Source organism: Heptranchias perlo, chromosome 31, assembly GCF_035084215.1.
Source record: "Heptranchias perlo isolate sHepPer1 chromosome 31, sHepPer1.hap1, whole genome shotgun sequence".
In the NCBI taxonomy this organism is placed as follows: Eukaryota; Metazoa; Chordata; class Chondrichthyes; order Hexanchiformes; family Hexanchidae; genus Heptranchias; species Heptranchias perlo.
Window position 1 is genome coordinate 26,190,665 of NC_090355.1, and position 15,027 is coordinate 26,205,691.

Sequence of the window (15,027 nt, forward strand, 5' to 3'; positions counted from 1 at the left end):
CGGCGTTTATGCTCCACACGAGCCTCCTCCCACCCTACTTCATCTAACCCTAGCTGCATATCCTTCTATTCCCTTCACTATCACGTACTTATCTAGCTTCTCCTTAAAAGGCATCTATACTATTCGTTTCAACTACTTCTTGTGGTAGCGCATTCCACATTCTTACCACTCTTTGGGTAAAGATTTGGGCAAGATTAAACAGCATTGATTGGTCTCCTCTTAAGATCTTCTTTCTCTCCCCATGTGCTGGGAAGAAGTTGGAAGGAGGAGGTCAAAACTTAGTAGGTCAAACTATTTTGAGACTCCCAACATTTCTAGTGACCAGGTTTCAATGTAGTTTCAAATTCTGGCAACATAACATGGTCACTTTATATTGAACATTTCTAGAGTGGTTTAACAGATGACAACAGATTATTGAATCACAAGACCTGTTTAAAATCATCAAGAATAATATATCTAAAGAAGGATATGGAAAAGCGGGGAAAAAAAAGGGAAGAAACAAACTGCAAATTTTCTTTGACTTCAGAAATAGCTTAAAGTTTTTTTTAAATTGAATTTAGCAGCATTGTCACTAGGATTTCGATAAAGCACAATTGTGGGCGTGTGCAATTTTCACACCATCTAAATGTTTACACCCAGCAGTACAATTATAGATTCTATCTTTCCAAAAACTTTTCGGCTTGATAGCTTTTTAAACTATACAACATTTGGCTGACGTACTTGTGGTCACCACTTGTGGTGACTGGTGGGAGTGAATAGAGGTGAAGAATTAACAAGTAGAAGAACACAGATTAAAGCATATTGGTTAAAGTGCAATTATTCCATATTGCATTGGTACCAGTGCGCCAATGTATAGTGACAACATTTAACCATGATTTCCTTTTCTCTTCCCCATCCTGCCATTTTTTTACCCCTTCAGTAAGTATCGATGCTGCTGGAGTAGAATTACATGGGTACTGGTTGCCCTCTGCTATTCTGCCCACATGCCCATTATTCATGTGATCCTTGATGAGATTTCACATGCTATTTGACTGTGAGGAACATCACAACCAAGCCCAATTCTGTTCTCACGCGATGCCCAGCAGGGGGTGCAGGTTTGTGATCAGGAGCAGCAAAACTGTCCAAGAGCTGATACCAACTGCAACATTCGTACCAACACCATAGCTGAGATCAGCTAACAGAGGAAGCATCAAACCTGGGACCTTCTCTTTGAGCTATAGGGCAGCTTCCGATCACAATTTTTTAACAGGTATTTAAAGAGTCACCAGCAGCTGTATAAAGCTGCTCGTGTACACTTTACACAATATAACCCAACATTGTGCAGATTACATCTTTGACAAGGTCACTGAAAATCTGGAGGTGCCAGTTTGATTCACTATTCTACTAAGTTCACGATCTCAGCCGTTACAATAAGATGACGTCCCAAAAGAGAAGAGGAAACCACAGGTAACATATCTGTAGCCGAGAATCTGGCTCATTGCCACCAGTTCAGAGCCATTTCAGGAGGGCTGGGAAAAGGTTGTACCCCTCTTTTCTACAGATATTGCTTGTGACATGCAATTAGAGAAGAAATTTGAGGGGAAAAAAATAAACTCCACCAGCCTTTCTCCCATATTATGTACACCATACGTTAAGCCCGGGCACAATGCTGTAAGTGAATTAAAAAATATGTATAATTATTTTAAGCAGCAAGTTGTTATATGGGATGCACTGCCTGAAAGGGTGGTAGAAGCAGATTCAACAACAACTTTCAAAAGGGAATTGGATAAATACTCAAAGGGGAAAAATTTGCAGGGCTATGGGGAAAAAGCAGGGGAGTGGGACTAATTGGATAGCTCTGTCAAAGAGCCGGCACAGGCACGTTGGGCCGAATGGCCTCCTGTGCTTTATGATATATATATTATATATATTTAAATTTGGGCAAAATCCAAAAAAAAGCATTAGTGATCCAAATTATATGAAATCATTTCCCTTAGCAGCTACTGCACCATTTACTGCAACAGAATGTTGCAGGAACTGCACACGTCTCACTTATCCCACCAAAAAGACACCTCCAGGCATGCTTCTCACTTTTAAAATGCTTTTCACAACAAATTCCTCATACAGTAAAAAAAATGCTTAATCCTATCTAGCTCACACATCTGTTGTGACCATTGTTTATAGAATTGCAACTAGCAAGGAGGAATCATTGTAATATTAGATTTACTTCTTGGGGTTTTTTTTCCTGTTAACTTTAGGGTTCTAATAAAATTTCAGGACATTCATTCTTTTACTTCCCTCCACCCCACCACCGAAATAAAATTAAATAATTCAGGCAAACCCCTGACAGAGCAAACTGTACAGAACAGTTGTTGGTAGGGTGATGCCAGATGGACTGAATAGCCTTTTTTCATTTCACATTTGATAGCATGCAGTTAGCACAAAAAATAAAAATATATAATGTGTATTTTTTAAAAAAACGTTCTTTAAACCTTTAAGATTCCCAGAGGTCCACCCACCCCCTACCTTCCTGTATATTTTCTTGAAAAAAATAAACTTAAAAAGGGAAGATAATGGTAGGAGGAAGTGTCGTACTGATGCCAGGCGCAGGGGGTACGTGATCGCCTTAGCCGGAGACCCCTTGGAACATGAACGGCTCCTCGAGTGGAGAAAGCCAGCAGCTGCCATCATCATCACCCCTCAACAGGTCCGGTCCGTCAGACGACGGGGTAAGTAAGCGGCAGAGGTGGTGGAGGGTCCGGCGGGTCGGCGGAGGGACGGGCGGTGGAGGGTCCGGCGGGCGGAGGGACGGGCGGATGGTGGAGGGTCCGGCGGGCGGAGGAGGGTCCGGCGGGCGGAGGGACGGGCGGATGGTGGAGGGTCCGGCGGAGGGACGGGCGGTGGAGGGTCCGGCGGGCGGGCGGAGGGACGGTCGGTGGAGGGTCCGGCGGGCGGAGGGTCGGACGGTGGAGGGTCCGGCGGGCGGGCGGAGGGTCGGACGGTGGAGGGTCCGGCGGGCGGGCGGAGGGTCGGACGGTGGAGGGTCCGGCGGGCGGGCGGAGGGTCGGACGGTGGAGGGTCCGGCGGGCGGGCGGAGGGTCGGACGGTGGAGGGTCCGGCGGGCGGGCGGAGGGTCGGACGGTGGAGGGTCCGGCGGGCGGGCGGAGGGTCGGACGGTGGAGGGTCCGGCGGGCGGGCGGAGGGTCGGACGGTGGAGGGTCCGGCGGGCGGGCGGAGGGTCGGACGGTGGAGGGTCCGGCGGGCGGGCGGAGGGTCGGACGGTGGAGGGTCCGGCGGGCGGGCGGAGGGTCGGACGGTGGAGGGTCCGGCGGGCGGGCGGGCGGAGGGTCCGGCGGGCGGGCGGAGGGACGGTCGGTGGAGGGTCCGGCGGGCGGGCGGAGGGACGGTCGGTGGAGGGTCCGGCGGGCGGGCGGAGGGTCCGGCGGGCGGGCGGCGGCCCTCGCTCCTCCCGCGCAGCCCCTACACTCATCGAATGGAAGGGTCCAAGTAAGGCATTTAAACCCCGCTAATCCTCCGCAGCGTCTCCCCAAATAACAATGTGCGTGAAACAAACACATCGATTCTCTCTCTCTTTATACCTTGGTCATCGATGCGCCGAACTTTCAGCTGGTCTGCCGCATCCCCTTCCATGGCCGGCCTAGACGTCGTGTTCTGGTCTTCGGGGATCACTCTGTTGGAGGCGAATGCCGATGAGACACTCGTGTTGCCTTGTTTCTCCGCAAGAAACATTTACACTTTAGCCGGGACTTCGCCTTCACGTGACACTTTGCCCCTCCCCCTCTGGCTCTGCGCTGAGGTAATCCTGTCCCACATTGATTAATGGGGTGAAGAGACTTGCTAACACTTTAGACCAGGGTCGCCCAGACAGTGGCTTATTGCAACTGTGGCTGTTATGCATAATTATGTGTGTGTGTGATTTCCCACTTTCCTGTACTCTGCTGTGAACTTTGACAATATCAGCTGATTGCAATTTTTAAAAATCACATTACAGTTTTTCTTTGAGATGTGTATCTGGGATGAGTTAATTCCCCCTCCCTAAATTGGCCTCCTCTTCCAGGAGATTGCATTGATGGGGACATATAGGTTGAATAAGCCAGACATGATAAACTGGTTGGTCTTTTCCTTTTTTTGTATTCGTCTTAGAAAGAAAGTTAGGTTAATATTTCAGGTTATGGGGCACTGCATCAGAACCCTGTGATGACTCCATGCCCCAATTTTATTCAGATATTGACTGCAATTGCAGGTGTTATATTTTATTTCATTTTTCCGGCAATCATAGTTGTTCATTGTTGTCATTAATAGTCGAGTGGGGGTGAATATAAGGCAGTAATTCAGTCTTGATGTACAAATAAAAAGAAAAAAAACTACAAATGTTGAAATTCTGACTCAAAACAGAAAATGCTACAATTACACAGCAGATCAGCCAGCATCCATAAAAAGAAAAGACAGGTTAATGTTTTGGGTGTGTACCCTTCTGAAGAAGGGTATATACCTGAAACATTAATTCAGTCTTTGGATTCTGTTGATGCTCATAAAAAGAACCCTAATCATAGAATCATAGAAAGTTACGGCACAGAAGGAGGCCGTTTGGCCCATCGTGTCTGTGCCAACCGAAAAAGAGCTATCCAGCTTAATCCTACTTTCCAGCACTTGGTCCGTAGCTCTGTAGGTCGCGGCACTTCAAGTGCACATCCAAGTACTTTTTAAATGAGTTGAGGGTTTCTGCCTCTACCACCCTTTCAGGCAGTGAGTTCCAGACCCCCACCACCCTCTGGGTGAAAACATTTCTCCTCAGCTCCCATCTAATCCTTCTACCAATTAATTTAAATCTATGCCCCCTGGTCAATGACCCCTCTACTAAGGGAAATAGGTCCTTCCTATCCACTATATTATATCTAGTCCCGTCATAATTTTAGATATCTCAATTAAATCTCCCCTCAGCCTCCTCTGTTCCAAAGAAAACAACCCCAGCCTATCCAATCTTTTCTCATAGCTAAAATTCTCCAGCCCTGGCAACATCCTCATAAATCTCCTGTGTACCATCTCTGATGCAATCACATCTTTCTTGTAATATGGTGACCAGAACTGTACGCAGTACTCAAGTTGTGGCCTAACCAATGTTTTATACAGTCCTAGCAAAACCCCCCTGCTCTTACTTTCTTTTCTTAGCTGAGGCATAGAATATATCACATTTGCCTTTTTAACCACCTTATCTACCTGTCCTGCTACCTTCAGGGATCTGTGGACATGCACTCCAAGGTCCCTTTGTTCCTCTACACCTCTCAGTATCCTCCCATTTATTGTGTACTCCCTTGCCTTGTTTGCCCTCCCCAAATGCATCACCTCACACTTCTCTGGATTGAATTCCATTTGCCACTTTTCTGCCCACTTGACCAGTCCATTGATATCTCCCTGCAACCTTTGCATATAAATATTATAGTATTATAAAACTTCTGCATTGAATTACTGTTTTGGGATTCAGTGCCCCCATATGTTATCTTATAAATCACATTAAACTGTGTACATGTGATAAGTAATTTTTAAAAATCAATCTGTTAACACAACAAGCTCTGCCACGTAATTCTATATCCCATATAGGATGGTATCTTAAAATCAGTAATACTATTTCTTGTACATCACATTTGCATCAATAATTTCTTCTTTGAATACTGCAGAGCCTTTAGATAACAAAGGGACTGCAAAAAGCAGGAATATCAACTTGATAAAACATTTACTATCTTACGCAGTATTTTTAGCACTGGTCTTACACAAATCATGGTATTCATTGGACCTTAAATTTGAATAACTTATTCATCGAGGGGACAGAAGCTACTGTGCATCTCCTCCAGCACTTCTTGGTACCCTGGCATTCCACTTATGGAACCAGAGTACTGTATAGCCTAGAAATGAATGTTGGTGATATTAGCAGATATTATCCATTGTTTCAAAATAGGCATTAATTTGCCTATTTTGAATGGGTTAGTGCCTGTATTAAAATAACAGGAATACCAAACAAACATGTTACGCATTCATCTACTAATGTCACCGACAGTAAATTATAGTCTTATTTTGGGTGAATGTTTCTGAATTGACATCCTTGTAGTTGGGTATAGGTTGTTATTTTAAAAGCTGCAGTATTACTCTGCTCAGAAAGCTTCACCTGGTACCATGCCCCTCCAGGCTGCTGTGACTGGACACACCATATTCATTGTACGAAAGGGAGATCAAAAGATCATCTGCACCATTGGCAGAAAGGAGCAAGTCCAGTGATGTCAATGTGACTCTACCAGACTGTCCAGAGGTAGATCTGGAGATAATGGAAAAGTCCCCTCCCTCCAATCCAATCCAAGAGAGAGAGAGTGATTCATGTGACTGGATTGTCCCATATTTCAAAACTCGGGAGATCCTTTTGAGGGATTTAGAGTATCAAAAAAAATCTCTCCATCCTCCCCCATCAAGAGGATGTACGGGTTGCTCCAGAAAGGGAGATGGCAGGTAGATCTGAGAGCATACAGCCTGCAACAGGGAGACTGGGCTGCCTAAGGAATTGCTGCACTGGATGAGAGGAAGATGTAAAGGAGCAACATTTATTTTCCAACCAAACCCAAGAATGATCCTCCTCTCCCATGTATTTCCATTCAAAAATGGGACACGGTTGAATTGGCCTGTAGTGAATAAAAATGTTTAGGGAATGTTACCCTCTGCCTCAAAATCCTTAGGAAGCTGATAGTATCTTGGTGGGATGTGAGGGTATTTGCCATTACAACTAAACTGGGAGATGGGATGGGCAGGATTTTAACAATGGTATGGGTTATCTAAAGCAGGAGCACTTTTTGAAAGAGGTAAAACAACTATGGGGAAAAATTCATTTTCAAAATATCAATTCCATCAAGCAAAGAAATTGAATGGGGGGATTTTTGAACCCCCTCGGAATAGGGAACTAAAAACTTGAATAAGCTAAAACTCTCAGCTATTTGAAACCAAGTAGCTTGGTCAGCCACATAGGTGAAGTTTATCATTTTACACCGCTGACCGTGACAGATTCACTATTTATTCATGTGTGAGTCGTGACAGTGAATATCAATAGACTATTCAACCACAGGAAATGCACAGCCGAGCCTGTTCCTGTTCTCATCCAAAGTTCACACAAGTGAATTGGGTAAATTGACTGAGGCATCGAGAAGTCCGTCTACACTTATGATGTTATTAAAACATAAATTTGTTTTGAAATTATCATTTTAAGCTTATAATGGCAGCAATGAAAGGCGGAATACTGACCGGAAATTCATGATGTCAAACTCCTTTCACTAATTGAACCCGGCCAACAAATCACGCGGCAACCTCCAGAAATCAATTTAGGGCACATTTACACCACAATTTTAGCCTCACTGCAAAGTAATTTCTGCTTCGTTACAACACTGAGATTGCAGTATAAATTCGGGATCCGTGCCCGGTCTGACTCAGGAGAGAAGTGTTATGAGACACCCCAGAAGAAGTAAAGTCTCACCCATTCGGCTTTAACGCTGCATGCGGTGCATTACCAGTTTAAAAATATTTAAGTGACCTATTGAAACCTATTTGGAGTTGGTTTAAATGTTTAGACAGTGTGGATCCTCTATTCAGGAGCTTGCCCCTTGTCAGTTGGAGTTCCAGCCAAACGTCATGAGCACGATATTGCCTGGCTGGAGCCAATACTGCGGATATCAGTCTCAGACTAATAGTTGCAGCTATACAAGCCAAGCCAGTACCCGGGAGTTCCTCCAGATCGATGACTTGAGTATAACTGAAAATGAGTGCTGAACCACTGGGACCCAAACTTTCAAATCAATAATAATAATTGATATTTATATGATGTGGAGATGCCGGTGATGGCCTGGGGTTGACAATTGTAAACAATTTCACAACACCAAGTTATAGTCCAGCAATTTTATTTTAATTTCACAAGCTTTCGGAGGCTTGGTGTTGTGAAATTGTTTACAATTGATATTTATATAGCGTCTTTAAGGTAGCAAAATGTCCTAAGATGCTTCACAAAGGCGAGGGGGGGTGGAGGAGTTGACAGACCCAAGCAGGACTAGGAATAGTGGCTGAAGGCACTGTTTAAAAGTTAAAGTTTACTTTCGAATGTGGGGAGAGGTATAGCAAAGGTTTCAGGACGATTGAAAACTCTGCCACAAATGGTGGGATATGGGGTGGAGAAGGAAGTAGGGCTGGAGGAGGTTGTAGAGGTGTGGAGGGGTAAGGTCATGAATGGATTTGAAGGTGAGGAAGAGAATTTAAAATTGATGTGTGGAGGAACCAGGAGGCAATTGAGGCTGGCCAGGATTAGGTGAGTGGGATAGGACACACATGGCAAAGTTCTGGGTGAGGGAGTTATATAGGGTGGAGCATTGTAAAAGTCAAGTCTGGAAGTGATAAAGACAAAGATGGGAGTTTCAGCAGCAGTGGGGTTGTGCTTTAGTGACAGGCAGGCAATGTTTCGGAGATGGAAGTAGTCAATCTTGATGATGGATTGGATGTGTGGTTTGAAGATAAATTTAGGGTTGAGCAGGACACCAAGGTTGTGCACCATCGAGTTGCATTTGAATAGAGAGTTTCTGACGAGGGTCAAACAGGATAGCTTTGTTCTTACCAATGTTGAGCTGCTAGAAGTTCTGGCACATTCACAGCTTGATGTCAGACAGGCAGTCAAACAGCCTGAAGTTAGCCATGGAATCAAGGGTGATAGTGGAGAGTTAAAACTGCTTACCTTCAGCATACGTATGACCCAGTGCTAATGGATAATGTTGCCAAGAGGCAATATATAGAAGGCAAATAATGGAACTTTGGTGCACAGTGTAAATATAGCTAGAGTCAAAATGGACCAATTGAATATGATATATTTTACAATTGTACTATTTCCATCTAGTGACAATAATTGATTACTGCAACAAATAATACAGGCATATACAATTTTTATTTATAGAGCATGTTGTTTATGCTTACTCTCTGTGGTTTATGTAACTTAAAAAAAATCTGTCAGTACTGTCTATTTTTTTCTGTAAACCACCTGCTGCCTGAGTGCCCTGTTTATGAGTATCCAATGTGTGTATCCGATTGTAAAATCTTACTAAGTTCAGACTATTTCACACGACATCACCACTTGTGTCACTCTGCAACCTCTCACTTACCACACTGGTAAATCTGCCTGAAATCAATGTAAATTAAATTAGAACATAGGTATGAAATGTGTTGACTGATGGGTTAGGCAAAATAATCCCTGTCACACTCACTTGTGCCTGTTTGCACTCTGGAGTTTACTTGATGATTTATTTTGTATAGCCCACCAATCCCCTGCACAGATTCTCTTTTTTTTGTTTTTGTAATTATTTTACTAAATATTTCCCAGTCCAATTGTGGCTTCTGCTGCCCCAGGAAGACCAGGGAGAAGTAGAGCTGCATAAATATTACTCAACAAACCAAAGCAATCTGGTTAACATGACACACGTACTCAAGGCCATAGGTCCAAGGAACAACTGATGTCGGTGAAATAAACAAGCACCTAGCCCAGGTTATAGGTATTAAGTATACTGGCCTATGTGCTGCTGGGAATGTCATCTGTGGAAGTGGTTATGGTTAAATAGTGGGGATGTATAAATATTCTGGAATTTTACTTGATTATATTTGGGGGTCAGAGAGAAAATATGCATAACTATCCTTCTGTGGAAATAGGCAAGAATTCACAAAAGTGGACTCTTTAAGCTGGAATACCTGTACTAATCAAGAAAAAAAATCATTTCAGAACTTGTAAATGAGCATAAATTTATAATACTCCTCCCTCTGCTTCCTTATATTAATTCCAGTTTGTGGAACCATGAAGCAGCAGAGGGTTTTTATGAATCACTATCTACCCTGGGCCTTGTGCAGTCCCTTTTTTTAAATGAAAAAATTACTTTTTCATTTCATTTTTTTTTTGCTACTTTGTAACGTAAAAGCAGATGTAATCCAGCTTTCCGCTGGCTTATGTAATTAAATGGAGTCGAAAGCAAAATACTGCAGATGCTGGAAATCTGAAATAAAAACAGAAAATGCTGGAAATGCTCAGCAGCTCAGGCAGCATCGGTGGAGAGAGAAACAGCTTTTCTGGTTGATGAACTTTTGTCAGAACAAAATAATCCCTTTAGAAGTTGTTCTGCCTGACCTACTGAGTATTTCCAGCATTTTCTGTTTGAATTAAATAGGGTGGTCTGGCCGAGTGCATTAACACAGATAAGGGCCTGAAAGATGACAGAGGGTAATGGCCTTCATTTCAAACTGCAAGAACCTACTTCTAAATCAGTCCTGAACTCCTGACAGAGATGATGAACTGTTTATTTGGGCAGCTATAATCTCTGGGGATATTAGTTGTTTGTCAAGCCAGAAAAACATAAATGGAACCAAAATAATTGCCTTCTTTCCCTCTTTGCCTTATTAAGGAAGTGTAGTTTCCCATTTTTTTTCTCCCCATTGTTCATGCTGGGGTTGTACACTAGAGTGTAGACCCACTTAAGACCAGGTTCAAACTTAGCGCTGACAATTTCCCCACAACATTGAACTGGAAAATTGTGCAAGGAGAACAAACAGGCTGGTAATGCATCTAATGAGGCACCTCACTATGACTTTGCATATGAGTAAAATTAGGTATGAAAAACAATATTAGGGCTTGATCATGAGATAGAATGTGACTTGGCTCATACAGACCATTATTGTCATTAGCCTGCAAAGGGAAATAGAGCCCATCATGCTATTTCACACCATTCACAAACTCAATATTAATCTTTCATAAAATCTCTATAAACGATATTGTAGCTACTACTATTGGCACACTTCCTGATCTGCAATATCAATTGGGTCAAAATTTTTCAATAAAGTTAAAGATAACATAAGCATTTCTCTGGAGAGTTGGCAAGGGGGAAGAGATTTTAACGACACTACTTCCATTTAAAACGTTCAGACCAGAAATAAAATTAATTTGTCATCCACGTAAAGAAAGAGATTGAACTGCAATTTTTCAGTACTTTTGTAAGAATATTGGGAATAGGGACAAATTGACATCTTTGTCTCAACGCTTTTAACCATCATGCTCTGCAAGCTGTGTTGTTTGGTTTGCTGAGTAAGTTGTCTATTTTGCTGAATTATAAAATACTGACCTTTGAATAATGGCTGAATTTTATCTCCCCCCATGGTGAGGCAAACAGCTATGTGGTTAAAAGAGGAAAATGACCCAAAAAGCAGAACAATACGACAAGGACATAACAGCACCGCTGAGCTGGATGGTGTTGTAACCTAATGCCCGCACGTTCTTATTTCCAGCATGAATCACCGCATTGTAACAATGTTAAAACAAGCTGACCATCTTGAATTCTTTGAAAAACAACCGGGCTAATCTAAAAGGGTCTTATGAATAACAATTCCATATATGGTGTGAGGATCCAGCCAGGGAACTATTAAAAACCCAACATCTCCTGAGCTCAGTGCAGAGGTCCAGAGAAGAACACATAGCTGTCAGAAGACTCGAAACGACCACACCACCAACTTTATTGGGAACTTGCCCAGAGATCAAATGGGGTAATATTGTTTTAATCTTTATTATTACTGTCTTTTAATATTGGGTACTTTTACATGTTTGATTTGACTATTAATAAATGAGACATTGATTACCATCTGGTGTCATGTCCGAATCTGTTACACTTTTGCCCAAAATCGCTATAATTCTGATTGATTTAATTAATCTTTGAGAGAGACTACTTTTTCAGCAAAGTGCTTTGGATCAATGAAATTGCTAGATTAGAAAAAGTTAGTGCTTATTGAAATTAACTGAATGAAAACATATGAACATACAAAAAAGGACAGGAAAAGCCCAACTGGTCCATCCAGCCTGTCCCATCAATACATGCTGCAGCCTACATAGAACAGCTGGAATTGCTCTGGTGACGATTTAATACGTGAGACTGGAACCAATTGAGGACAGTCCCACTGAGCTGGGCAACAGAGAAGAGCCTTTAGAGGAGAATGGTGTGGTCAACTGTGTCAATGGCTGCAGAGAGGTCGAGGAGGATAAGGCGACAAAATGCACCACAGTCATAATCACAGAGGATGTCATTTGTGACTTTGATTAGGACAATTTCAGTGTTGTGGCAGGGGCGGAAACCCGATTGGAGAAACAGATTTGGGAGGCAACAACGTGAAAGGAAGGTTGGAGATGCAATGGTAATTTGCTAGAACAGAGGGTGGGTTTTGAAGAGTGGGTAATGATGGCTGTTTTGAAAAGGAGTGAGACAGTATCTGAGGAGAGGGAACTATTTACAATGTTGGCTATCATGGGGGCCAGGAAGGGAAGTTGGGTGGTCAGTGGCTTGGTCGGAATGGGGTCAAGCGAGCAGGAAGTGGGTCTATGGATGAGCTTGAAGAGGGCATGAAGAGAGATAGGAAAGAAACTGGAGAAAGACACAGGATCAGATCTAGAGCAGGGGGGAGCATCTTGGCTAGGGCTGGGGGTGGGGGGTTAGCTTGCTGGGCAAGGGAAAGGGGGGGAGGGAACCAGCAGAGGCAGCTGAACAGATGACCTCAATCCTAGTGAGCTCTTTGCACTTGTTTTTGGAGGTGAGGGTGAAGGGGGCTGAGGTGAGGGGATTTAAAGATATGGTTGGTAGTGGAAAAAGACTGTTACCTTTGCTTTCTAGGGTATTCCTGGAGTAGTGAGCAGTTTTGGCAGAGGAGAGTGGGGCTGATAGTGCTTGATGTGGTCCAGCCAGATCTGGAGAAGGAGGGCTAGAATCATTAAATCTTACAGCACAGGAGGCCATTCAGCCCATCGTGCCTGTGCTGGCTTTTTGAAAGAACTATTCAATTACCCCCACTCCCATGCTTTTTCCCCTTAGCCCTGCAAATTTTTCCTTTTCAAGTATGCATCATAGAATTTACAGCTCAGAAACAGGCCATTCGGCCCAACTGGTCCATGCCGGCATTTATGCTCCAAACGGGCCTCCTTCCACCCTTCTTCATCTAACCCTATCAACCTATATTCCTTTTTATTTTTTTCAATTCCCTTTGGAAAGTTACTATTGAATCTACTTTTATCACCCTTTCAGGCACTGCATTCCAGATCATAACAACTCATTGCATTAAAAAAAATGTCTCCTCATCTCCTGTTAGCGGATATTTTCCTGTTACTGTCTCACAACAAAAGGGTTGTCAATCCTTCAACAATAACTTCGGCTTGATTCTGGCCCAAGTGGTTATTAAGCAACAAGCTTTAATAGATTGACTCACAACAGCATTATAGTTATAATACAACTGTCTTTTAGATTACATTAAATTGATTACATCAATACAACCTGATTTTCCCGCGGTCTCAAATTGATCAGATCTGACCGCCATAGGCTGCATGGGGCAATGGACTTCCAACTGTCCACTCGAGAATTCTAATCTTTGGGAGAGAGTATGCCCTATCTTTATACTATTCGGCTGCATTGTTCTGCATGTAAGCATTGCTTATCTCCTAGTCGTAAGTCATCCCACCGTGCTAACGCCACGTTAACAACTCGATAAGCTGTTTTACATAACGTAACTAAAGTAACCTTAAACTTCTTCTCTGTTTACAAGCTGTTTGTTCCTTTGAGGAATGCATAGCCCTTCTTATCCGAGTACAGCCCCCCCCCCCCATTCAGTCTTGCACGGCCCCACCAATGTCAGTTTCTTAGCAACCACGTCTCTTGTTTTAGTGTAGACTCCCTTCTTGACGTTCTAGATACAGGCCATCTCTTGACCTTTGGGTGTTTTATAATTCTGGAGTTTCAGCATTCTCTGTCTTTTACAAACTGTCTTTGTTCACACACCGAAACACACCTCCCCCAACATCCGCCCTCTTGCTAAGATGCTTGGGAGCTCTATGTGAGCTATGCGAGATGGAATGCTTGACTATTCCTAGTTTTAAACCATATTCTTACATCTCCCTTCTGGTTCTTTTGCCAATTATCTTCAATCTTTGTCCTTTGGTTAGCGACCCATCCACTTGCCAGTGGAAACAGTTACTCCTTATTTACTCTATTAAAAAAAACCCTCGTGATTTTGAACACCTCTATCAAATCTCCTGTTAACCTCTTCTACTGTACAGAGAACAATCCCCGCTTATCTAGTCTCTCCACATAACTGAAGTCCCTCATCCCTGGTATCATTCTGGTAAATCTCCTCTGCAACCTCTCCAAGACCTTGACATCCTTCCTGAAGTGTGGTGCCCAGAATTGGACACAATACGCTAGCTGAGGGCTCGCCAGTGATTTGTAAAGGTTTAGCATAACTTCCACGCTTTTGGACATATTCCTGGAGGTTTCATCACATGACCTCCAGTCAAACTGCTTTTTCTCCACTTCCAATATTTTTATAACTAATAAACAAGTGGTTAAAGAAAATGAAAAAAAAACACATTTTTTTAATGCCCTGATGATTTTCTTCCAGGGTTGCTTGCAGCTCTGTCCAGGAGATTAATCTTTAATTCCTAGAGACTCCAGGACAATCTTGGAGGGTTGGAAACCCCATCCTGGTGTTTATTAAGATCATCTGGATCAAATCGATTTCAAAGGTGATGGAAGCGACCGGGAATCATTGACTGTAAATAACTTTTTAAACCAAGAGCAAATTTCCTTTGTCATGGTTACCTTGATGTGGAGATGCCGGTGATGGACTGGGGTTGACAATTGTAAACAATTTTACAACACCAAGTTATAGTCCAACAATTTTATTTGAAATTTTTAAAAAATTAACCTTTGCATTTCTTGAGGACGTTGCACACGTATTCCAATCTTTGGCCGAACTCAAAAGGTCAAAATCCAGCAGCATTGAAGCTGGTGTAAATGGAAACATTGTTGTTGTGTAGATTACCAGGGTTTACTAGAAAATACTGAGCTAAATGGATCAGTTCCATAAGCCCTGTACTAGGGATGGGATGGGATGGGATGAGAAGTACAACACGACACACACAGGGTTCGAGAGACAGACTGGGAATTCCGT

At 43.0% G+C, this 15,027-nt stretch overlaps 1 protein-coding gene and 1 long non-coding RNA gene across 2 annotated transcripts in view; one reads left to right on the top strand and one right to left on the bottom strand.

Moving 5' to 3' along the window:
* stom (stomatin) overlaps positions 1-3,746 on the bottom strand; it is a 43,583-nt gene extending 39,837 nt beyond the window's left edge. The window contains exon 1 of the mRNA XM_067969770.1: positions 3,579-3,746. Coding sequence (XP_067825871.1) covers positions 3,579-3,729 — 151 coding nt within the window. The 5' untranslated portion in view covers positions 3,730-3,746. The remainder of the gene's footprint in view (positions 1-3,578) is intronic.
* LOC137300600 (uncharacterized) lies at positions 2,555-11,675 on the top strand. The gene is made up of 3 exons (XR_010958138.1): positions 2,555-2,708; positions 3,520-3,796; positions 11,217-11,675. It is a non-coding gene; the product is annotated as an uncharacterized lncRNA (long non-coding RNA).
* Positions 11,676-15,027: the final 3,352 nt, after the last annotated feature.